Source organism: Vulpes lagopus, chromosome 16, assembly GCF_018345385.1.
Source record: "Vulpes lagopus strain Blue_001 chromosome 16, ASM1834538v1, whole genome shotgun sequence".
Taxonomy (NCBI): Eukaryota; Metazoa; Chordata; class Mammalia; order Carnivora; family Canidae; genus Vulpes; species Vulpes lagopus.
In genome coordinates this window covers 18,396,783-18,422,311 of record NC_054839.1, presented here as the reverse complement: position 1 = coordinate 18,422,311, position 25,529 = coordinate 18,396,783, and the positions used below count along the sequence as shown (strand labels likewise).

Below are 25,529 nucleotides of genomic sequence, written 5' to 3'. Positions count from 1 at the left end.
AACTGCAGAAGATTTTCTGTATTGCCTAAAAGTTTATAATAAGAATAAATCATTTATATAACAATCTACTTTTGTAATTTTAAAGTTGGGAACAAAGACCCTCCCCCAGGAACTCCACAGAACATTCTCTTTGGCAAATGTAGCAGGCCAGAAAGTTATTTGGGCTAATTCAAGGGCCCAACAAAATTTTCACTCTGTGATGGAAACTGAATTTTGAGGTTCTCAGGTTTTCATTTGCCCATGCCCCCATATGACGGATGCTTTACTACTGCAGGTGAAGGGATGTTCCTCAGATCAATCTTCCTCTTCTCTAATATTTACTTTCTTTAAAAATTTATGGAACATTGACTAACTCAGTTCTACCCTCGTCTTCCCTATTTCCTCCGGGTCTTTTGATATTAGATGCTGACATCCCTGTCTGTCATTCATTCCAGTATGGTTTTCCGGATTTATTTATTTGCTGTTTCTCCCTCTTTTAACCTGAGCCTTATGGGCCAAAGTAAAGTACTTAGCACCACAAAAAGAGAATGGTTCATGGTAGTATTCCTGATAATTTCTCCAGTGACACCTAAGTCATTACAGAGCTCTCTCCAGGGACACAAAGGGCTTATGTATCCCACATTTGAGTTACATTTGGCCAACTACCTAAAAACAGAATACATTGCCACATTCTAAGCTATTTTCTCAGAGCATGTTGGTTGCAATCTGCTGCCCCTCCATGGCTCTGAGTGTATTTCTATATACCCAGTAGGTCAGATCCTCAAGATGGAGCAGTATGAATGTCAATAATATGTACCTGAATGGTCATTATAATAATAAGACATTTATGTTTCTATTTCTGTCAGAGTTCAGAATCTCACTAGCAAGACCTCCTTCTGGAGCAGCCATCTTAAATTCCCAGATATTTCTCAGATTTTTGAGGCTGTAAGGTGGTAAAGAGTTAACCTCAATATCCCTGAAAGCTAATTGTTATTAATATGGTGATAGAATAAACATAAACAGAATGAAAAATTGGAAATTTTAGCCAAGAATTTGAGTATATATAAAAAATCAGGTTAGACATTTTGAAAATAAAAAGCGCAATAATTGAACTTTAAATCACTGAATAGGTTTTTTGTTATTTTTAGAGAGAGAGATTCTGTGTATGTACCCCGGTGCTCATGAGTGGGGGAGGGGGAGAGGGAGAGGGAGAGAATCTTAAGCAGGTTCTACAACCCAGCACAGAGTCCATCAAAGGGCTCAATCCCATGACCCTGAGACCATGACCTGAGCCAAAATTGAGTCAGATGCTTAACCAACTGAGCCACCTAGGCACCCCTTAAATCATGAATAAGTTTAGATCAGAGTAAATAAAATAAATCTCAAATAAGTGAACCTGAAGATACATCCACAGAAATAATCTAAACTGAAGCACATAAATGAAATAAAGCAGGACAGAGCATAAGAGACATGAGTCACCATCAAAATATCTAATATACCTGCAATTGGAGACCAAGAAAGACAGGTGAGGGGGAGTAGGAAAGAAGCAATCTTTGAATAGCAATTGGTCAAGAATTTTATAAAACTGATAAAGGAAATAGATCCACTTTTAAGAAGCTTAACAAAACCTAAACAACATAATACAAAGAAAACCATAATTAGGAGGATCATAGTCAAACTCTTGAACCAAGACAAAATGGAAGTCTTAAAAGCAAGTAAAAGAGCAAAAATAAGATTTTCAAGAGAAGCTAAAGACAGGGGAATGGCATTTTTAACATGCTGATGGGGAAATTATGCCAATCTAAAATTTCATAACCAGTGAAAATATGCATATAAATGAAGCATAATAAAATATATTTCATCAAATAAATATTAAGAAAATGCTTAACTAGCAGACCTGACTGCTAAGAAATACTTCAGTTCTTCAGGGTAAGGAAAAATGAACCCTGATAGAAGCATGAAACTACAGGAAGCAATGAAGTTCATTGAAAACAAATCTTAAAATATTGGCACAAGAAGAAAATTTGAGAATTGAAATGAGGTCGGTATTTATTATAGAAACCATATGTATAATTAACACATTTAGCACACACACATTTCAAGCACAGATGGATTATTTGGTAAATTCTTCTAAAAATTTAAGGAATGAATAAGAAGCATCGTATACAAGCACTCTCAGAAGATACACACAAAAGAGAGACTATTTCCCAGTTTTCTGTGGGAAGCAAATATTGACACCAGAATCTGACAAGGATATGAAAAGGAATTTGTCAGGAATATTTACCATGAAATAAACATGAGAAAAAGGGACAAATATAAGAATTGTCTTCTGGAATTTATAATATATGTTGAAATAAAATGTGGTAATGAGTGGGAGTGACCAAATAGTGTTTAGTTTTTCTAAGGTTCTTACATTGTTACAGAAGTGGTAAAAATACTATTGAAAGGATAGTAAGTCTAGAATAAATGTTATACTATAAATAATATTATAATTAAAACCTCTAGGATATTCAAAAAGGTATAACAAGAGGCTAATACACAATAAATGATTCATCTAAAAATGGCAATGGAGTGATAAAAATAATAAAAATATTGTATAAATATAAAAATAAATGTCATATCTAGAATTTATAAAGAACTCTTAGCCATTAGAAAATGTAGATAATCTATTTTTTTCTATGGATAAATGACTTGGTTAGTCACCTTACATTAAAGAATGCAAAAAAAAAATCAAAATCATATAAAAAAACCATTAGAACTACACTAAAATACTGCTACACTGTAACAAAATAACTAAAATTAAAATAACTAATACTACCAAGTGTTGCAGAAAGTATGGAATAACTGCCAGTCTCATGTATTGCTGGCAGAAATATAAACATGAGCAACCAAACTGAAAATCTGTTTTGGGAATGTCTATTAAAGATAAATATTAATATGCCCTATGTCTCAGCAATTCCACTCCTAGGTATATACTCAAGGTCAGTGAATGCTTAAGTCATTCAAAAAACATGTACAAGAATATTCAATTAGCATTATTTATCATAGCCCCCAGTTGAAAATAGATGAATAGTCCAATGCTAAATAAACAAATTGCTATATATTCATAAAATGGAATAGCTATATTGCAATTGACAGGGTTCAGGAAGTGCACCCTCAAAATATGGCACCGTGGCATATTGAATATTTTGAGCTGAAGAAATTTGAAAAAGGACAGGTGCAGGAAGGATTTTCCTACTTTCCCTGAAGCTGATCGTAAGACTCTCATGTGAAAGGTATTCTTCCTATACCTCAGAGGTAAGGGGTATCCTTATCTCAAAGACTAGGAATACCACAGGGAGATCTGTATGAACAAGCCTTGCTTTTTCCCCATTTAGCTCATATCCTCTTTTGTCCTATCACATTTTCCCCATGATTTTCTGCTGTTCATCAAACCTAGCATAAAAATGCCCCGGTTTAACTGCTTCTTCCTGATGAAGGCTCCTGTGTCATGTGAAAGCTTAGGTTAAATACATTCGTATGCTTTTCTCTTGTTGATCTATCTTTTGTTACAGGAGTTGTAGTTGAGAGCTTAAAGGGGTAGAAATAAAATTTTCCACCCCTACACAGTAATAAAGAATGAACTATTCATATGCACAATAATATGATAAATGTTTAAAATATAATGCTGGATATAAAGTCATATGCCAAAGGGTATGATACTACATGATACTATTTTTATGAAATTCAGTAATGGGCAAATGAATCTCTGTTAAGTAGGGGTCAGAACAGGAGTTATCCTTTGGTTGATGCTATAGGCTGAGACAATAGATTTCTGGGGTGCCTGTAATGTAATATATTCTAATTTTAATTATATTTTTCTGTGCATACCTATGCAAAAACTCATTGAACTATATATTTAAGATCTGTATGCTATATTAGTAAATTATACAATAATATTAAGAAGGAAGAGAGATATAAACAAATAAAGCTGGTTGCATTGAACAATACCCACCGATATTATCTAACAATTCCACATTTAGGCATATACCCAAAAGATATGACTGTTTTTTACACCAAAAGACATTTACAAGATTTTCACAGCAACAGTATTTTTGTGTCCAGACACCAAAATAGTATGATTGTCCACCAACAGAATGGAGAATTAAGTTATGTTTCACTGATACTACAGAATAAAATAGAATAATTAAACAGAATGAATTTCTACTGCATCTGGAATATCACAGCCATGCTTACATTCCTATAAAGTTCCTCAGGAAAAATGAATCTGTGGTGGAGAAAGTCAAAATTGTGTTACATTTGGGAGAAGTAAATGAGGCATAAAAGAGGCTTCTGAAATGTTGGTAATGTTCTGTATCATGAATATGGTGGTCACATGGCTAAGTTCATGTTGAAGAGTTCTTGAAGTTATGCATTTATGACTTCTGCACTATGTAGTATGCATCTTTGTATTAATTTTAAGGGTGATTGTAACAAGAAACCACAAACAGAGCTTAACACAACAAATTTATCGTGTCACAGTATTGGAGGCTGGAAGTCTCAAGTGAAAGAGTCGGTGGGAATGTGAACTGGTGCAGCCACTCTGGAAAACTGTGTGGAGGTTCCTCAAAGAGTTAAAAATAGACCTGCCCTACGACCCAGCAATTGCACTGTTGGGGATTTACCCCAAAGATTCAGATGCAATGAAACGTCGGGACACCTGCACCCCAATGTTTCTATCAGCAATGGCCACAATAGCCAAACTGTGGAAGGAGCCTCGGTGTCCATCGAAAGATGAATGGATAAAGAAGATGTGGTTTATGTATACAATGGAATATTACTCAGCAATTAGAAACGACAAATACCCACCATTTGCTTCAACGTGGATGGAACTGGAGGGTATTATGCTGAGTGAAATAAGTCAATCGGAGAGGGACAAACAGTGTATGTTCTCATTCATTTGGGGAATATGAATAATGGTGAAAGGGAATATAAAGGAAGGGAGAAGAAATGTTGGGAAATATCAGAAAGGGAGACAGAACATAAAGACTCCTAACTCGGGGAAACGAACTAGGGGTGGTGGAAGGGGAGGAGGGCGGGTGTTGGAGGGGAAGGGGTGACGGGCACTGAGGTGGACACTTGACGGGATGAGCACTGGGTGTTTTTCTGTATGTTGGTAAATTGAACACCAATAAAAATTAATTAAAAAAAAAGAAAGTTTTTCCTGTAAGATCAAGAACAAGACAAACAGCATCCACTATCACTACTCCTATTTAACATAGTACCTAGAAATAATAGCTGGAGTAATAAGGCAGATAGATGGAATTAAAATTGGAAAAGAAGATTTCTCTGATTGCAGATGACAGGGTTTTATATAAAGAAAATCTAAAGATTCAGTTGATCTAATCAATGAATTCAGTGAAGTTTCAAGATCCAAAATTAACATACAAAAATCAGTAGCATTTCTGTACACTAACAACGAATTTTCTGAAAAAGAAATCAATCCCATTTCCAATAGTGTAAAAATAATAAAATACTTAGGGATAAATTTAAGATGCTGAAAGAACTGAAAACAAGACATATAAAAGAAATCAAAGTAATGAATAACTGGGAAGATATCCTGTGTTCATAGATTGGAAGAATGAATATTGTTAAAATGTCACTACTACTAAAAGCCATCTGTGGATGTAACGCAATCCCTAACAAGATTACAATAGCACTTTTTTTTTTTACAAAACTAGGAAGAAAAAAAACACTCCTAAAATTTATATGGAAGCATAAAAGCCAAAGGAATCCTGAGAAAGAACAAGAAAGCAGGAGTCATCACACTTCCTGACTGCAAGCTATACTATGAAACTACAGTAATCAGAACAGTATCGTACTGGCATAAAAACAAATAGACCAATCGAAAAGAATTGAAAACTCATAAATACACTGAAGCATACAGAGTCAAAGAATATTTGACAAAGAAGCCAAAAATACTCGATGGAGATGAGTGATGCTGGGATAATTGGATATTCACATGGAAACAAAATTGGACCCATATCTTAACACCACTCACAAAAATTAACTCAGAATGGATTAACAACTTAAATGTAACATCTAAAATCATGAAACTGTAGAAGAAAGGGTAGGAATAAAGGTCCTTGATATGGGTCTTGGTAATGATTTTTTAGCTATGAAACCTAAAACATAAGCAACAAAATAAAATATAAATAAGTGGAACTGCGTCAAACTAAAAAACTTTTGCACAGCAAAGAAACCATCAACAAAGTGAAGTGGCAGCCTATGGAATGGGAAAAAAATATATTTGCAAACCATATACCTAATAAGGGGTTAATATTCAAAATATATAAAGATCTTACACAGCTCAATAGCAAAAATAAACCAAAGAACCCAATTAAAAAATGAGCAAAGGGCTTAAATAAAAGAAGATGCACAAAGACCAATGGGTACATGAAAAGATGTTCAACATCACCAGTCATTAGGAAAATGCAAATTAAAACCACACTGTGACATCACCTCATGCCTGTTAGAATAAAAAAAAGACAGGAGATAGCACATACTGGCATGGATGTAGAGAAAAGGAACCTTGGTGCACTGTTGGTGGGATTGTAAATTGGTGTAGCCACTATGGAAAACAGTATGGAGGATTCTCAAAAATATTAAAAGTAGAAATACCATATGATCCAGCCGTTCCATTTCTAGGAATATATCCAATAAAAATCAAAAACACTAAAAAAAAAAAAAAAGTGAAAGAGTCGGCAAGGGTGGGTCCCCCTGAGGGTTGTGAATCTGCTCTGTGCCTCTCTCCTAGCTTCTTCCGGTTTGCTGACAATCTTTGGCATTTCTGGCTTGTAGGCATATCATCCAATCCTCCACCTTCACATGAATTCTCCTGCTATCTTTTCATTTCGTATTCACTATGCTCATGTCTGGCCCTGTGTTCAAACTTCCCTTTTTTATAAGGACACTAATCATATGGATTAGAGCCCACTCTAATGATCTCATTTTAACTTTATTACCTTTGTAAAGAAACTATTTTCTAATAAGGTCATGTTTGGAGGTACTGAGGTTTAGGATCTCAAAATATATTTTTGCAGAAACATAATTCAACCTATAAGAAACAAATGCTATACTTTTTAAAAATCCAACAAAATTAAATCTAGCAGAAAAAAAGAATAGAACTGAAATGAAGATCAAGAAGGATTGCAATAAGCCTTGATAATATAATACCTGTTTCCAAACCAAATGTTACAATGGCTTGAAACATGTTAGAATTGAAAATTTTAGAGCTGTAAGACATCTTTTTTTTTTTTTTTTAAGATTTTATTTATTTATTCATGAGAGACACACAGAGAGAGAGGCACAGACATAGGCAGAGGGAGAAGCAGGTTCCATGCACGGAGCCTGACATGGGACTCGATCCCAGGTCTCCAGGATCAGGCCCTGGGCTGCAGGCGGCGCTAAACCTCCGAGCCACCCGGGCTGCCCGTGTAAGACATCTTTAGAAACTTTCATCCACCTCCTTTTTTCAGCTAAAACATCTAGGCACAGCAAGATTAAAGTGTTCATTTAAGGCACACATTTAAATCCTTAACAGGACAATTTAGCCTAGAATCGTAGTGAAATACCTATCTACCTTCTCTCCAGGACAACTACAACTTTAAATTTTACTACTTTTCTCAAATTATTTCTAGAATATTTGCAAAATCACACCTCCTTAATCCTAACTTGGCATATCTTTGTCATATTTTTATAGTTTATTTAAAGAAAGCTAGATTAAGGAAATTTCACTGCAAAGGTGAAAATCAGAATGACATTTGTGAAGCTATAACTCTTGTTACCATCTGGCATACACAAGGGTGTCATACTAAATGAGATCAGAATGAGCTCCTTGGAAGTAAACCTTTAATAGACTGGAGAACTTTAGGGGAATCTTTCCTAGAATGTTTTAATAGAGCATTTGAGGATGAGATCTGCGCAGCTGGCCAGTGAAGGCCATTAATAAGTTGCCAAAACCAGGTTTTAAATGAATTTGCATCCGTCACAGTTCTTTCAAAAAGGCAATGGAGATTTTGATGAATTAACAAATAAAAATGTTTTCTAGTCTAATACACAGACCATGTATCATGATTAAAGTTTTTCCTTCCTCCTTCCTTTCCTCTTTTCCTTCCTTCCTTTTACTGTTTTCCTCTGATGTTTCTCATGACATCAGTCTTATACAGATCAGTCATTGAAGACAGTTACCACAACATGTATCAGTTGAAGAACATAAATCTTTTAGTCCTGTAAGAAATATACTCAGATAATAAAATGAAATGGTAGTAGAAAATCTAAATAAATGGAAAATACTAATTCCCGTATTTCACGTAGGAAGTACATGGTCTTCCTGTCAGCAGAGATAACAGTTTGCTAGCACTGCCAATCCTTTTCTTTATGACTGAGCTGAGATAAAGCAAAATTTAGCAGAGGAATTGAGGAAAGAAAACCACTCAGTAACACATCTAAAATTAATAGTATGTAATTAACTCGTAAATGCATGTAAAGTTAAAACTGCCTTCATAATATGGGTCCTGCTTCACTTCTATAGAGTGTGGTTGATAGAAACCTGAGTCACCAGCTGATATTCAGTTATCTAGAATTCCTCTTGGATCCATTCATCCATGTTTTGCAATACTTTCACTTGTTTGCTCAGGAGGAGCAGATGTTCAATTTTCTTCTGTCTTTGATTTTGGAAGTTTAGTTGTGACTTGTAGTGTCTGGAAGCTGATACAGAATAACTAGGCAAATAGGCATGTTCTGAGCAGTAAGTTACTAGTACCTTTACTTCTCTGACACCCGAATCAGGCAGAGGCAGTATCCTGAGGTCATCTGGGCCCAAGTGACTGTGCATTTAGAGCTAATATGCATGATAGTCTGTATGACCTGGGTGGGTATTTAAATATTTCTCACTCATATGAAGACCTAGTTACAGAGATACAGATTTTCAGCACATTAAAAAATTATTTCCCAATCATAAACCACATCATGAATAATGCAAATGTTCTCTTCACCCAAGAAACATGAAATAATGACATTATTTAATATCTGATTATTCTGGATGTCCTTCGATTTTAATCATAGACTAACCTAGAACGACTAGAAACCTGGATGGTTTCTGTCCTCTAACATTTGCGAGTGACAAGATGTAGTGTGGTTTGTGTGTATCTATGTAGGTGATTATGCAATAATGATTTAGAAAATTAATAAATTAGCTGGGAAGTATGATAGTGGCATTAGGAAAATAATTCTCACCTTTTCTGGGTTGTAGGGATGGGGGAGTATAAATGTTATGACTCATGAAATGTCTGACTGAGTTCAAGAAACTTGCATCACACATCTACTTAGTCCACTGAACGTCTCACATGTTTTCAATTAACTTATAGGCTCCATTCTCCTCTTCCCCTTCTTCTCCCATTCTCCTGCTGCAGGGTCATTATACACTGCTGGTTGCAAAGTGTCCTTGTTTCTTCCCTATTGTGGTCACTGATCTTCTTTATCTGACCAGCCAACTCAGCATGGATGTTTTGGTAAAAGGCTCCGATATCTGATGGCAAGCTCCCACATTAACTCTGAAGTTGTATTGTAAGAAAGATTTTTTGCTTTTTCACCAATTCTTTCCAGGTCCTCAGAGTGTTTTCACAAAGACGTTTCACAAACGCCATTTGAGAATTGCTAATATTTGATGCGCACACTTCCTCTTTTGGAAAAAAAAAATGTGTCTCCCAATTTTTCTGAGCTCTTTTTGCTGTTTGTTTGTATCCCTACTTCCATTTTATTCCTGCAATTACTCATTAGTTTTTAGTTTAAACTCTCCTGTGAGGTCAAAGGTAGAGTTCAGACTGGAACACACATTAATTACAAACATATCTGTTCACTTTTGATACGACAGCTCAAAAGATGGAACCAGCCATATTCTGAGTTGAAAGTAAGCTTAGGCCCAGTGCAAGGAAACATACAGAATTTTCTTAGGAAAACAAGAAAAAAATTATTTTTTTTGCAGCATTAGAGCCAGATAGTGAATGTAGTAGGCATTTTCTAAGTTCAGTATTCTATTTACAAAAATCACAAGACTTATAAATTGCCAGACTGCCTTGCATAAACTAAATGCCAACAGAACAGTGACCTTTCAAATTACTGGTGCAACAGAAGCCGAGATCAGAAAGCTCAAACTTAAAGTAAACACTGACAAGAAATCCTACAGAAATGACTTCTGTGTCTGGTCAACGTAACATAACATGACATATTATAAAATGTGTTTGGCTTTTTGGGTAGAATAGTCTAGTACAGTTTCACTGCTTTTGAAAAGATGGATCTGGAGATTTGTAGTTTACGTGATCTTAACCTAAATTTTTTTTTTTTACACTTGAAAGAGGAAGAGTGGGAAAGTTTGGTAGAAAAAGATTTGTAAAATATGATTGTCACAGTGTTCCAAAGGGAGGTGAAGAAAGGATGGAATGAGTGGGGGTCTAGATGGGAGCGGAGTTGGAGGTTTGGGGCAAGGGAATTGAAGTTGTGAAAAAAATGATGAGAGTGTATTATATAAGGAGTTTTATTTTTTAAAAGTTCTCATTGAAATATGCAACAGAGATAACTTTAAAAATATATCATAAGGAATTTTGAATCAGAGTTCCAGTTTTAAGATGTTATGAGTTCTGTTGTTTTCCTATTTCCCATACATTTCTTTAAAAGTTTCATTTAAACTGCATGAAAGTGCAGATACCAACAGCTTTATGACAAAATTAAATTCCTATATATATGTATATATTTGCATATGTATATTCAAAGAGATTTTTTCAGTCTACACTTAAAATGTATCTTTAGAGATGCCTTATTAATGATGAAGTAGAAGTATAATTGCACTTTTTTTCCTGTCTCTTCAGCTCTCTGGTTTGAAGTTTTTCTGTCAACATTTAATTTTCACCTGCGTATTCTCATCAATAGTATAAAATCATAAAACCACAGATTTTACTGTGTCTACATTTGAATAGATGACTAGAGGCACATATCTGATGACTAATGCTTTCTAAATACATATGTACTTCTTGTATATCTGTGTAAATGCTTATAAGGGGATGGAGGAAATATTTTAGAGATGCTTCACTATGTATAGGATTTTGAGGCACATTCAATGGCTTTCACATTTGGAAATTTTTGATGAATACATTTCTCTTTCACAGCAAACATGTTGTGTATGTGAACCATCTATAGACAGATTTTATTGTAAGTGTCTGAAAGGATATTGCAACTATGGGATGTTGCCAGACTGTTAGTAAAAAGCAAATTGAGTCTATTGAGAGATTAATTCACCAGCTGAAAGAAATACATTTGCCTTAGAGTCATCAGATATTCTACCCACCAAACTCATCCTCCAAGATAGCATACCTAATGAGCTTCCTAAACCAATTAAACATAAGCAGGAAGCATCAGTCATCAGAACTGACTATTTTCAGCTAATCAGCTGACTGCACAAACTGCATGGCATTGAGGAAAGGGGAATACCCTAAAAGTTGTGAGTTTTTTCACCGTCCTGACTTTACTTTTCAATTTTATGGATGTTGTATCTTGCACAGGACACTGCAAGTGAATTCAGCACCTTATGCTGTATACAGTACTTTCCCTTGCATTCAGGGGAATAAAATAAATCTTAATAGGCTTAAGTGATTTGCTTAAAGGCACACAATTAATGTATGTCTGGAACTCAAAATAGTGCCCTTTCCTCTCTTTTAATTGTTCTATAAATATGTATGTATTGATCCACTTTCTACCTTTCATGACTAGGGAACAGGTTCAAGTGTTCAAATTCTACCATCTTTATAATTGGGCAGACTCAGAGCCAAGATGGGGTGAGGATGAAGGGAAAAATGTTTACCTCTGCCTGGGTTCCTATTTTCAAAGACAGAATCAGGGTACTGGTCTCAGTTCCTACTAGTTATAATGATAATTATGATACAAATAACTATTAGTGAACACTCATAATATGGTAGCACTTTACATAATTAAACCCAAATAATACTCCCAAAGACTTCTAAATAGATTTTCTTTTCTTAATTTAAAGATGCAGAGAATGTAGTCCCAGAGAAGTAATATTAATTTTTTGAGGTTGTAAATTTTGAAAAATTCTTATAACATGTTCTGTATTTTATGAGTATATGGAACCACTATCCACTTATGTGATGAAATGAAGAGAGATTTGATACTGTGTGTGGTATATCTACTGTAATATGGTTGATTTTCATAAGTCATTTATAAAAATTAGCTTCATTATTCTGTAGGGTCATTTTATTTCTGTATGTGGCTTTAATTGTACACATGTGGAAATTTTCTGTTTTACTTAAAGACATATGAGGGAAGGCTCCTCTTTGGTGAAAGCTGTGTATTTTTCTCAAAAGTGGCTTGAGAATACTATGTGAACTAACACTTGTCCATAAAGGCAGAGCCAACAAAGCATTGGAGGAGTGATTTCCATGCAGCCTTCCAGGCACTGGAGGAAGAGTAAAGAGCTGATACCCTGGGAAAGAACAGGGGAGGATTCCATTGCCTGTTACCCAAATAGTAAAGCTAAAGTTCCCTCCCTACTCTAGAAAAAAAATGAATATTTTATATAAATAAGTTTTTGACACTAGATTCCAATTCCTGAATATTCATTTAAAAAGGTAATCGGAGGGACACCTGGGTGGCTCAGCAGTTTAGCGCCTGCCTTTGGCCCAGGCATGATCCTGGAGTCCCAGGCTGTAGTCTCACGTCGGGCTCCTTGCATGGGGCCTGTTTCTCCCTCTGCCTATGTCTCTGCCTCCCTCTTTCTGTGGGTATCTCTCATGAATAAATAAATAAAATCTTTTAAAAAAATTTGGAATAGGGAATCCCTGGATGACTCAGTGCTTAGCACCGCCTTCCACCCAGGGCATGATCCTGGAGTCCGGGGATCGAATCCCACCTCGGGCTCCCTGCATGGAGACTGCTTCTCCCTCTGCCTGTGTCTCTGCCTCTCTCTCTCTCTCTCTCTCTGTCTCTAATTAATAAAATCTTTTAAAAATTAAATAAAATCTTTAAAAAAATTGGAATACTCTTTTTATACCTAGCTCATAGGGTAGCAAACACAAATATTTTGGGGAAGTATCTCTTGACATAATCCTTTAATGTTAATTTTCTGTTTAAACAACTTTTTCAGATGTTTCCAGGAGCTCAAGATTGAGATTAACTTTTTTTTTAAGATTGAAAAGAAAAATAATTTAGCAGGGTCACAAAACTAAACCTTTAGTCTGTTTTTCTTTTCCTGACTTTCACATTATTTCCTTTATATTAATTTTACCTTACAATTGCATATTCATGAAGGCTGATTTGAAATAAGAAATGCATACTGAGTACTTTTTAAGAGCTAAGACTACATCTTCTCCTTTGATGTGAATTATATCCTTCCAAATATATGTGTGTTGTATAATATGTACTCAATGAATGTCATTGAATAAATAAATGAATTCATCTACCAGCCAATAAGCAGAATCCAAAATCTATTCTAGAATATCATGGCCTCTGAAGATTGGACTAAAACTAAAAGCACTTTACTAAATTAGATAAAAAGGACATAGAAGGCAGAGTAAATTTAATTAATTATTTTCAAATTTCAAATTAATTAAAGCTTTTTTATTTAACTTCTATAATGTAGAAATCCCTCTAGTCATCATTACGAGCATAAAAATGATGAAATCGCCTCTCATCTTTGAGAGACTTGCCAACAATGAGAAACGCATAGTATATGCTCAAGAAAGTTAATTAAGGGGGCACCTGGGTAGCTCAGTTGGTTAAGCATCTGCCTTTAGCTCAGGTCATGATCCTGGGTGTCCTGGGATGGAGCCCCGTGTTGGGCTTCCTGCTTGGGTCTGCTTCTCCATCTCCCTCTGTGCTTTCTCTCTTTCTCTCAAATAAATAAGTAAAATCTTAAAAAAAAAAAAAAAGAGAAGAAAAAGAAAAGAAAAGAAAACTAAGTGCCTGTGAATAGGACACAGATTTAAAAGATCCAAGCAGTATGTATGGAATGGGAAAAGAGTTAAATTTGAGTTTGAACTTGAGGTTTAAGCATAATATGATGAGTTGAAAAAGAGGACAGGGAGATTCTGTATGGAGGAAAAACAAGAATTGGAAGTGAAAAGAGTATAAAACAAGCACAAACAAAATTATAGACCTATAAATTCACACAATTTCCAGGGAAAAGCACACTGACCACTCCGGGGCAGAATCTGGGTGCTGGGAGACTGTGTTTAGACATAATTAACAAAAACAAAAATTGGACTACAGCAAAATTTGAACTTTATTTTCTAGACCTCATTTCAAAATACACGTCAATGGGTGTTGAATGAGGGGATGGGGTAATTTGCTTATGTGAATTTGGAAAATGTGAGATGACTTTCAACGGTTAAACAAGATTGCTTACTGTGAGTTTGCTCAAAAGCCTTTAGTTCACGGATATCGAGTAGAGACTATGGTAGGAATTTCACAAACGTTTTGCCATAGATTCTCTTTCTGTGATTTGTCTATCTGTAGTGATATTTCTCCTCCAGACACATGTTGGGAATGAGTAGTTTTTGACAGTTAAGGGTTACAGGAACATTAAGGCAGAGAAAGGACATGGTGAAAGTAGTGATTTGGGGAAAATAATATGGTGGCAGTAGGTGGAGGGACTGAAAATAATATGGTGGTAGTAGGTGGAGGGACCTCTATAAGGGGTTGGGAAGAGAAGTTGTAATGATACACCAATAGTGGAGATGAAAGTTTTAAGATATAAAGCGGTAGTGTGCATTTTTAGATCCAATCGCTGCTTAGAGACAAAGTATTGTAGGAAAAGCTGGAGATAAAGACTTGTGTGTAATTTGTATACAGGTGAAAGTACAATCTGTTAGGATGGATTCCCAGAATCAGACTACAAAGGAAGAACAGAGGTTTCTGCTATTAACTGAAACATTTATCTTTATTTTCTTGGAAATGTGAAGAGAAAGATGATCAAACAAGAACAAATCAGAATAGTGTAGTCCAAAAGATGTGGGATTTGAATAAGGATCTTGTGAAAAGCTGGTTTTTGTTGGCTGGAAATATACTGCTGATTTTTGTAAGATACATTTTCTTATAATTGTGAGAATGAAAATGAACATTTGTGGATTTGTGATGATTGAGAAATAAGGAAATGAACATTGCAAGGTAGAACTTTCATGTAGGGGACATGGAGATACTGACCCCAATCAGAGGGAATGGGACTATTGGGAACCCAGAAATGTGGGTCGGATGGAATTCTGAATACTTTTTGATGAGTTGATAATAGGAAATAGTGATTATGTCTCATTTTGGGGGACTTGGAAAACAATGAGAGGGATTGTAAAGAGTCAGAGAAACTGAAAAGTGAAGAAAAAGTAAAATTTGATAGCTTGTTTCCCAGGGTATGATCTTCTCAGTAAGATGGTGTCTTATGGAATGTAAACCTTTTTTTCAGAGGAATATGCTAGCAAATCAGGGAAGACTTCCTTTTAAACTTAACACCTATTAACACAATTAAGGAATTCTAATAACAGAAATAAATTCTGACCAGAATTTTTAAATTGTTGTCAAATTATTTTGTCATTTCATTTTTGTTAGGGAAAATTAAAAAGTTTTAAAGATTTTATTTATTTATTCATGAGAGATACACAGAGAGAGGCAGAGACACAGGCAGAGGGAGAAACAGGCTCCTTGCAGGGAGCCCAATGTGGGGCTTCCTCCCCAGACCCTGGGATCACAACCTGAACTAAAGGTAGACACTCAACCACTGAGCTACTCAGGTGTCCCAGGGAAAATTAATTTGAAAGAACTGTAATATTTCACAATTTTTGACCTAATTTTAATTTTGAAAGCTTATAAATTGTTAAAGTCCAGTTGCTTTAATGAAAGTGGTCTTTAGATGTTAAACGTGTTCATTGTAGTTGTACTGAGGATATTTCACCCCTTGTTTTTCACTATGAACTATTATCCTTGGGCTGTGTGTTTCATTATTGTCTGTGCATCGATGCTATTGTCTAGAAAATCTCTTAGGAGTAGCAACCCTAATACTTTCATAAAGCACCCTGAAAGTTTAAATGACCAATAAATGTTCAACAGTGGTACATTTCATTCATAATATAGCAGTACCCTCTAGTGCTCATGCTTGGTCATGTGTTCTCCCAAACTGCCTAACAGGGGTATATGTCACATATTGAAGCATTTTACTCAGGCTTAGCTTTAAGTGAAATATTCTATTATTCATAACATCACCTTCTTGAAAAGGAATTCAGGCATTTCCATTATTATTCAAAAATATTACCAGCACTCTTGTGCTGTAGGGGAAAATGGCTCTTCCATCTATTTTGCTCATATAAGTAAATGAAATGCTTTAGAACCAAGAACCAAGAAGTTGGTTAAATTTCTTAAGTGATTTGTAGAAACAGAAGTCTTTTGTTCCAATGTCCAGTTTTGTGCCATTTGCATTGGAGTATGCTTATGATCCAAGGAAGTTTAAAGGTATAGATATATGTGTACAAAACTCTACATTCTTTTCACCTAATCTTTTCTTGAAGACTATTACTCTGTTTTGAGAATTTTTGAATTGTTGGTTTACAACACAGCACAACAGTATCAGCCAATATACTGCAAAGGGAGTTGTGTTGTATTGAAATTTAATCGACCAGGCTTACATATGTTAATTCAGAAAGAAAAAATTCTCCAGCCAAACTGTCCATCACAAGAAGGCCTGGTTTATTTGCTTTCCAAAGCCTCAACCAAAGCTTGATCACTGAGTTTATATGCAGATCATAGATCTTCACAACTGCAAGACCTTGCCCATTATTTACTATTATTTTAGTGGTTTGAATATTTGTTACAGTTTTAATTTGGTAAGGTGTTCTAACTGAAAGAGTAGATCCACATAAGAAAATAATTCTAATTCTACATATGTTTCTGAATAGCTTCCTTAGATGATTTGAGTTTGTTATTAATAAATATTTTTGGTATCTATATTTAGTTGTTACAGGGTAGGTCACCCAAACCTGACAAGTGGGAACTCCAAGTGGGCAGTGGCGGTGGCATGGTTGAACAGGTCAGCGGGGACTGTGATGATGAAGATGGTTGTGGGGGATCAGGAAGTGGAGAAGTCAAGAGGACACTAAAAATCACAGACTGTAAGTGTATGATTCCAAGACTTCTTCTAAAGAATTAATTTGAAAGTATAATTGAGAATAATTATTATTATGAATATAGTGGAATAATGACAATGAATTCAGAAGCATGCAAAAGGAATTGGAAATGAAAATGAACCCATTTTTACTTATTCAGGACATGTATTCTTGGGGGTTTTGTTTATTTTTAACTAAACGTTTTAATGGAAATAGAATGTTTTTCTGTGAAAGACTAGTTCTGAGAATTAAAGTTTTTTTAAGTTGGATAATCCTCAGGGCATGAAATAACTATTAGGGTGGCTATTAAATGTTTATTGGTAAATAATGTGAAATCAGGATGGGTAAATCCTACTAAATAATTAAATTCTGCAATTTCATTATCTTGCACCGTCATATAAAAGATATTTTACAAGGTTTTCATCGTAGTATGGTTGCAAAGAAATTGGTTAAATATATGGTTAGTTATGGTGAAAAACTACTTGGATTTAACTCTTATGATTTTGTTCTTCAAAAAACTCTCACCAATCATGCACCTTGTTTTGATTGTATGGGTTTGAAAACCATTTCCAGTATTGCTGGACTGGTCACCACCACAAAAGATAGAACTTCCAAATAACGACAACATCAAATCACCAGGTGAATTTTGTTTTCTTTTCTTCACTTTACAAAATGAGGAATATTGGCTCTTCCCTGTTATGTGCATGCAGATATTCATATGGGCAAGACAACCAAAGTTATCAACTGAGAAAGAAGTGTGTAAGTTAATGTACCCAGGGCCAGCTACCTATCAGCTCTTCATTTATCTGAGGTCATACCAAAGGTGATTACTTTATAAAGTAATTTTCTGGACCTGTGCAGCCCAATCTGGAGGCTGGTCTGATAGACTCCCTCTAAATCACAAAGGGCTGCTTTGGAACAGTTAGACATGTCCTTTCATGACTTTGGTGGGAGAAGAATTCATTTACTTTTCACTTCTTGTAGTAAATTTAGAACACTACACATGCTTCAAGCATCAATACCCAATTCTTTCTAGGATCTTGTTTTATAAGGCAAATATATTGGTTAAAGGAATGGAAACCACAGAGGTGCAAAATCCAAAGGGCAATTAATATAAAGAAATATGTTTTCCTGTTAGACACAGAAATAAATCTAACAGAAGGAAAATAGATGGGATTTAGTATACTGGAGCTGCAATTGAACAAAGGGCCAAAAAATTTCTTGATGTATTAATGCAATTTCCTAGTGAAAATTAAATATCTTCTACTTGTGTAGGAGCAGGTAAGGATACCAGTTTTTGTTATTGGCATTAATATAGTTTATCAGATTGATTCTTCTGTTTCTCTATATTTCACTGGTTAGGCCAAAACAACAAAAATGAAGAAGTAGAAAATGCAAATGAAAATGTTTTCTAGAAAAAAAACTATTCTTACTACGAGTTAAGATGTCCTCCATTGTATTTTGGAATTATGATACTTATCTATTAGGATAATATTAATCTTTCATTTTCATTTTATCTTGAACATTTATATGTATCATAATTCCATTACCATTTCAATATCAGCAGGGCTTTAAGGAAAAAACATTATTTTAAAAAATAAGTTGAAATTTCATCTATGAATTATGTGTATATGTGTAGAATTAGCATTTTTATAGGGATTTTTTTCACTTTTGGAGTTATTTATAAGTTCAAGAACTCATGTATTAATAGATAAGTCTTGTTTATTTCACAAAAGAGTTAGAGACAGTGGAGGATATTTAACTACTAATAATTTTCTCACAAAACCATATTTGCCAAGGTGGCAAGAATGAATTCTTACTTCTAAACCCTGTTTTCAATTATTACAGATATAGACAGGTATGGTACAAGCAACTATCCATCAGAATTGGAGAGATTTAAGATTTAGATGGTTTTTAGCAACTCCAGGCAAACATTTAAAAAAAATCCACATCTGCTATAAGTGGGCTACCTCTCATGTTTCTCAGAGTTTATAGCTGTTAGCTGTTGCCTTTCAATTTTTAATAAGTGGTTAGGAAACCACTGTGAATAGTAGGCTGAAATAAACAGGGACAGAGAAGGCAGCAAAGCATAGGTCACATTTCTATTTTTATAAAGCACTATCATATTTTCCTTGTGTTTGGCTCATTTGATGTATTGCTAAAGCAAGCTAAGACATAGTTTTGGATGGTCTTAATGACTTAAAACTCATGTGCTCCAGCACATTTACCAGGTGTAATTTGTGTAAGAAACTTGAAATGCTACAGTGGTGTTTACTCTTTATAAAATACAATGTAAGTAGAATACAATTCATTTGTTACCTCAAAAATGTCTGATTAAAAACAGTTATACATATATGTCTATATATATATATATATATGAGTACATGGAATAATACTAATATTGTGTTCTGCAAATTTGAGTTTGCTCTATTTACGGAAATTTTCGACAATGATGAATATTTTACTAATTATCACTTGGCCTGATGTTCCGTTTGTTTTTATCCATGTTTATTTCAGACAACAGAGGGATCAATATACACTTTAATGTGCAGAGTTTTACCATCAATATATATATGTACCTTTTAGATATAATTTTGTTTTCATCACGATGGTATCAAATAATTTAACAAATGTTTAGCTTTTAAAACTACCTGATGGCTATCCGTTATCAAATGATAATTGATTTGTTTCTTATAAAAAGTAGCCATCTATACCATGCAGTGTCTACTTTTAGGAAACTGAAAATATTTTCCTATTTCAGTAAAATGATTTAAAAATCCCGATCTTCTGGAAACTTACTATTTTTTAATTGTATTGAATTTGGCTCATTTGTGTAGGTGTGGTTATTTCACTAGTAACCTGGAATTACATGATCAGAATGGCTTTGAACCTTCATTTTGCCTCACCTCTGACACTCCTTACCCTTTCAAAGTAGCTGATTGATACAGATTCCAAACACCAGTGAAAGAAAACAAGTTCTAGGCAGAGCAACCTACGGACACTATCATCAATACTTTTTCAACTACTAGACTATTCTTCTAATACTCCCAAATTCTGATAATTTCAAAGGAAAAACAAACCAGAGTGCTACAAAAAACAGGCTGTAACAAAACAATTTCCTGTAGAGTTTTAGAATAGTAGCATTCCTTGCAATTCCTATGTGATAATATCATTTCAATTTCAATTTTAAAAAACAAAGAATATGTAACCTGTGATCAAATTCATTTTGATAAGGTGGCTTACAGTGATGACTCAGGCAAAATGAATTTGATCATTAGTTGATTCAGATACAATACATTCAAGAATAGTAGGGTGATTATCAGTCTTCAGACTGTCAGACATCATTTCTATTGTCATATTCATCATTGTCCGTATAATATTATATAGTGTATTTAGCAGTTTTAAAAATAATTTTATTTTAACCGAGTAAATAACAACAGAGATCATTAAAGGTGTGCTCAGATGACTTTTTTTCTAGTTGTTTTAGCATACTTCTGCAGAAGGGTCATTGTATGGGATCATGAAGATGGATGCGTTCAGAGTACCAATGCAGCATTCTAATGCCTTGGGCTCTTTCAGAAGGACTGTTAGCCATTAGGTCATTATTTCACAAGCTGCTTTTCCTCTTCTATGGATTTTCATCATCAACGCAAATTCTATTTGAAGATTCCAAACTCAGTTCTCAAACTTTTGCCATGTATGTTCTCAATGATTCCCTGTTTCACAAACTGCTAATAATCGCATCAAAAGAACAGTAGGAAAAAAAAAAGAGAGAGAGAGAGAGAGAGAAAACAGTAGAACTATTGTACTGGCTGTTGATAGCACCATCCAGTGTATGAAGCATTCCCTGTGTGTTATCTTAGGAGGCAAGCTTATGAATACTGAAAGTATTCAACTTAATGGAGATTACCTTGGAAGTAGAAGGGTAATACATCGAAATATAAAGTTACTAGGTCTGGAAAGAAATTTTGGTTCACCCTCTATAGCCAAAAGTAAAAAGTTTATATTGGCTTTGGACTTGTCACTTAGTAATTAACCTTAGAGCAGCTTCTAACAAATGCATGTACAGCATGGTACTGACAATGACCTTAAAAGAGAATAGTGTATTCCATGTGCATTGTAAAATGAAAATAATACTTTATTAACCACTGAAGAATAAAAGTTGGTGTTTTATTTAGTAATGCAGAATTGTAGAGTGAGTGAAAATTCTTGGCCTCCTCCTCCTCAAACTTATTTTCACCATAAATCACCTTTATTTCAAAATCTCAGGCATAGAGGCCAAGGAGAACTCAAAAAAAGTTACAAGTGGCATTTTCCTTAGAACATGCAATCTTAAAAAAAAAGAAAAAAAGAAAATCCTTATTTTTCCTTCCAGAATTATTTTTAAAAACTATGTAATTGTTCATTTTGTAGAAATTATTTTATCTGATTATTTTTTTCCAATACAAATTATGTCAAACAAATAATTCAAACATATATTGGTTTACATTAATAATATTTCCAAAAGGGGCACCTGGATGGCTCAGTCAAATGTTCAACTCATGATTTTGGCACAGGTCATATTCTCACAGTCTTGGGACTGAGCCCTGCATTGAACTTCACATTCAGGATGGAGTCTGCTTAAGATTCTGCTTGAGATTTCCTCCACCCCTTCCCATCTCAAATAAATAAATAAATAAATAAATAAATAAATAAATAATCTTTTAAAAAATTGTAGTTCCAGGGACGCCTGGGTGGCTCAGCAGTTGAGCATCTGCCTTCAGCTCAGGTCATGATCACGGGGTCCTGGGATCGAGTCCCACATTGGGCTCCTTGCAAGGAGCCTGCTTCTGCCTGTGTCTCTGCCTCTCTCTATGTGTCTCTCATGAATAAATAAATAAAATCTTTTAAAAAAATATAGTAGTTCCAAATAAACATATTAAAAGTATGTATGTTCTTTCTAACATTAATGTTTCACCAAATTCAAAATAAAATGTATTTAGTTTACTTTACACGCCCTTTAATAAATTACCCTCCATATAAGAAAGTTTACTAAAAATAACTGAAAAACTTATATGTTTACATTATTCAGTGACAGTGATGCTAAAAATAAATCATTTTTACATGGTTACTTAGATTCAGACCTTTGTGGCACAGTGAAAATAATCCTGAATAATGACTATACACTTTAATGTACATTTTACAGTGCCTAATATTGAAAGATCATGATAAAGCCATAAAAAACTTCACAAAGAAACACTTCCTGATTCTGTTCAAAGTCAAAATTAAAAACACTTTGAAATTGTCACCTACTACAATTTCTACACTACTGATGAAAATTATACTAAAAAAAATGAATAGATATCTAAGATAAATATATTTTAATTAAGATGCGATCACTATGAATATTATTCTGATTATACACCTTCATTTTGGTTTCTAAATAATTGAGACTCATCCTGGCTGCTTGCTATTTTGTTAACAAGATTGTGTAATGGAATCTGGATGCCTAATGAATCATCTAAAATCATCGTTCGTTCTCTTGAAAAGTTATATATCACATTCATGAATTTAAATAATAGAACTGAAATAAGTTTTGTCCTTGAATGCCTATGGAATGATTTTCCATTGCTTCGGCTTAGACACAGAACTAATTGTAAATCACTGAGGTGAAGAGGGAAGACTTACTAATTAAAGTTTACGAAGCCTCCTAGCGTGCATCCCAGATCAACCAGCTTTTCTGCAAATCTCATAACCAAATCTGTACCATGCCAGAGGGTGTAAAAAATAGAAGTTATGGTCTTTCTGAACTAGCACAATGCTAAATATGACTATATGACCAATAGAGGAAAGAAAAACTGAAAATTTAAGAAAATATTAGAAACATTTTATCATGGCTTGCCTAAAGTCTTATGACTGTCAATAAACCTCATTTCTTCCCAGGTCTATTGTTATAGGTTTCTGTTGCAGATAAACAGAATGGTTATTGAAATTTCTACATTCTCTCTCAGGATTCGGTGATAAAATGGACCATGTAGAAACAAGTTAGGTATACTTTCAGCTCTTTAATGACTTCCATACTTCTAAGTATAAAAAGTATTTCATATATGTTTTTGACCAATTAAGTGCTCATCTAACTATAAATAATTAATATAAACAATAGGGCCCAGAGCTCATCAAAGTCACTGGTGTACACAAAGCACTTGGGATCTTTGTTCAAAAGCTGTGTTTGATATAAGAGGTCTGAAGTGGGGCATTCATTACTTACATGCTTCTACTTGATGCTGTTGTTCTGGTCTCAGGACCATTCCTTCTATGAGGAAAAAAAACATACCCTTGTTTATTACATACTTTATTTATTAGTGTCTCTGTCTCTGTGAAAGTAGCATGAACTCTCATAAAACACTATCTACACTTACATATTTGCGTACTAAGACAGTATGATACACACGAAGGCATCAGGAACCCTAACAATTAGACTGGTAACATGGCTTAACCAATGTGACTTTTAGTATCAGACTGTTTGACTTTTTTTAGTCATGGATTTACTTCCTGACACCAAAGGAGAACCACTTCCATCTTTTCTCAGGGTTTCTGAAGTCTTCCACTTTGGAACAGTGCCTCTGGTATGTCAGCAGAAATGTTTCACTTTTAACTCTGCTAGTTTGTGATGAACGCTAAAGAAATATCTTGCACAATCCCCTGAATCATGTTAAATTCCAACAGAGATAAATCAAAGTTTTACGTGAACTAAGAGAAAGGAAATAGACTATCTAAAAGGGGCAACCAGAAAATACAGCACAGAGGAGACAGGACAAGGGCCATCTGAAAAAAGAAATTGATGGCAATGTTTATGAGAAAATGGCATTTGAGAGGGTGGATGCATGATTTAGTTTCAGCTCTTGACAATAAGGAGGAAGAAGGTATCCTGTGAAGAGCAAGCATGGTGAACAAAGACTGGGGGGTTGTGAGGAAAGCGAAAATAAGGAACACGTTTAGGAGGACCAAAGTTATTCAAATTGCTTGAAATAACACTGGAATTCTAAAAATGTGGATTGAGGGGCACCTGGGTGGCTCAATGGTTAAGCATATGCCTTTGGTTTAGGTTATGATCCTGAGGTCCTGAGATTGAGTCCCACATTGGGCTCCCCACAGGGAGCCTACTTCTCCCTCTACCTGTGTCTCTTCCTCTCTCTGTGTCTCTCATGAATAAATAAATAAAATCTTTAAAAAAAATAAAAATGTGGATTGAAAATGTTACAATGGATTCTGAATTCCAGAGTATAGAGTTTGCATTTAATTTGTTAGGCAAAGGGGAACTATTACAAGTTTTTCTGTGTGCTCATTTTGTATGATGTACAGTTCTTTTTTTATAGATTTTATTTATTTGAGAGAGAGTGTGTGTGAGAACAAGTGGGAGGAGGGGCAGAGAAAGGGGAAGAAGCTGACTTCCTGCTGAGCAGGGAGGTGGATGTGAGGCTTCATCACAGGACCTGGAGATCATGAGCTGAGCCGAAGATAGACACCTAACCAACTGAGCCACCCAGGCACTCTGAGCATACAGTTATTTTTACTAGTAATACAGTGACCTGGTTAAAAAAAAAGTGTAAATGAAGTGCATATTGCACAAGTAATTTACTACATACCTTGCACAAGTAATTGTTCTGTGCCTAAATTTCCTTAAGATGGAGATAATGACAGTACTCGCCAAGAAACATCCCTGTGAGCATTAAATAACCTAATCCATACGCAGCATTATAAGAATGCCCAATCCATCCCCACCCACCTAAACAAAAAAGTTGTTGAGTAAAATATGTACAAAGATTTTCTTAAATGTTTCCATGAACCAGCAAGAAAGGAAGGAATATTCCATAAAACAAGTGGAAGTCATAACAATAATACAGAGATAGAAAGAATTAAATGTAGATCTATAGAGATAGAGGAAAAATCTATGAATATATACACATACACTGAATATATACACATACACATGCACAGTTTAAGGAAAATAATAAAATGAACTTGTTCTACCAGTCCAATAAACAGAATATTTCCATATCTCTGTGTGCTACTCTCTGAACATAGTCCATTCTGAGAGTTTACCATGATCATAAATTATGTAAAAATCATTGCCTTTTCCTCTTTTTTTTTTTTTTAGAGATTTTATTTATTTATTCATGAGAGACACAGAGAGAGAGGCAGAGACATAGACAGAGGGAGAAGCAGGCTCCTCACAGGGACCTGATGAAGACTTGATCCCTGGACCAGGATCACAACCTGAGCCAAAGACCAATGCTCAACTACTGAGCCACCCAGGCATCCTGCCTTTTCCTCTTTGTAGAGTTTTAAGCATAAAACTCTACAAAGTCTTTAAGCATG

General features: G+C 34.7%; 1 protein-coding gene across 1 annotated transcript in view; it reads left to right on the top strand.

Moving 5' to 3' along the window:
• Nucleotides 1–25,529, top strand: part of GPC5 (glypican 5) — a 1,350,080-nt gene that overhangs the window by 641,186 nt on the left and 683,365 nt on the right. Inside the window, exon 7 of the mRNA XM_041730895.1 lies at nt 17,021–17,177. Within this exon, the coding sequence (XP_041586829.1) occupies nt 17,021–17,177 (157 nt within the window). The remainder of the gene's footprint in view (nt 1–17,020; nt 17,178–25,529) is intronic.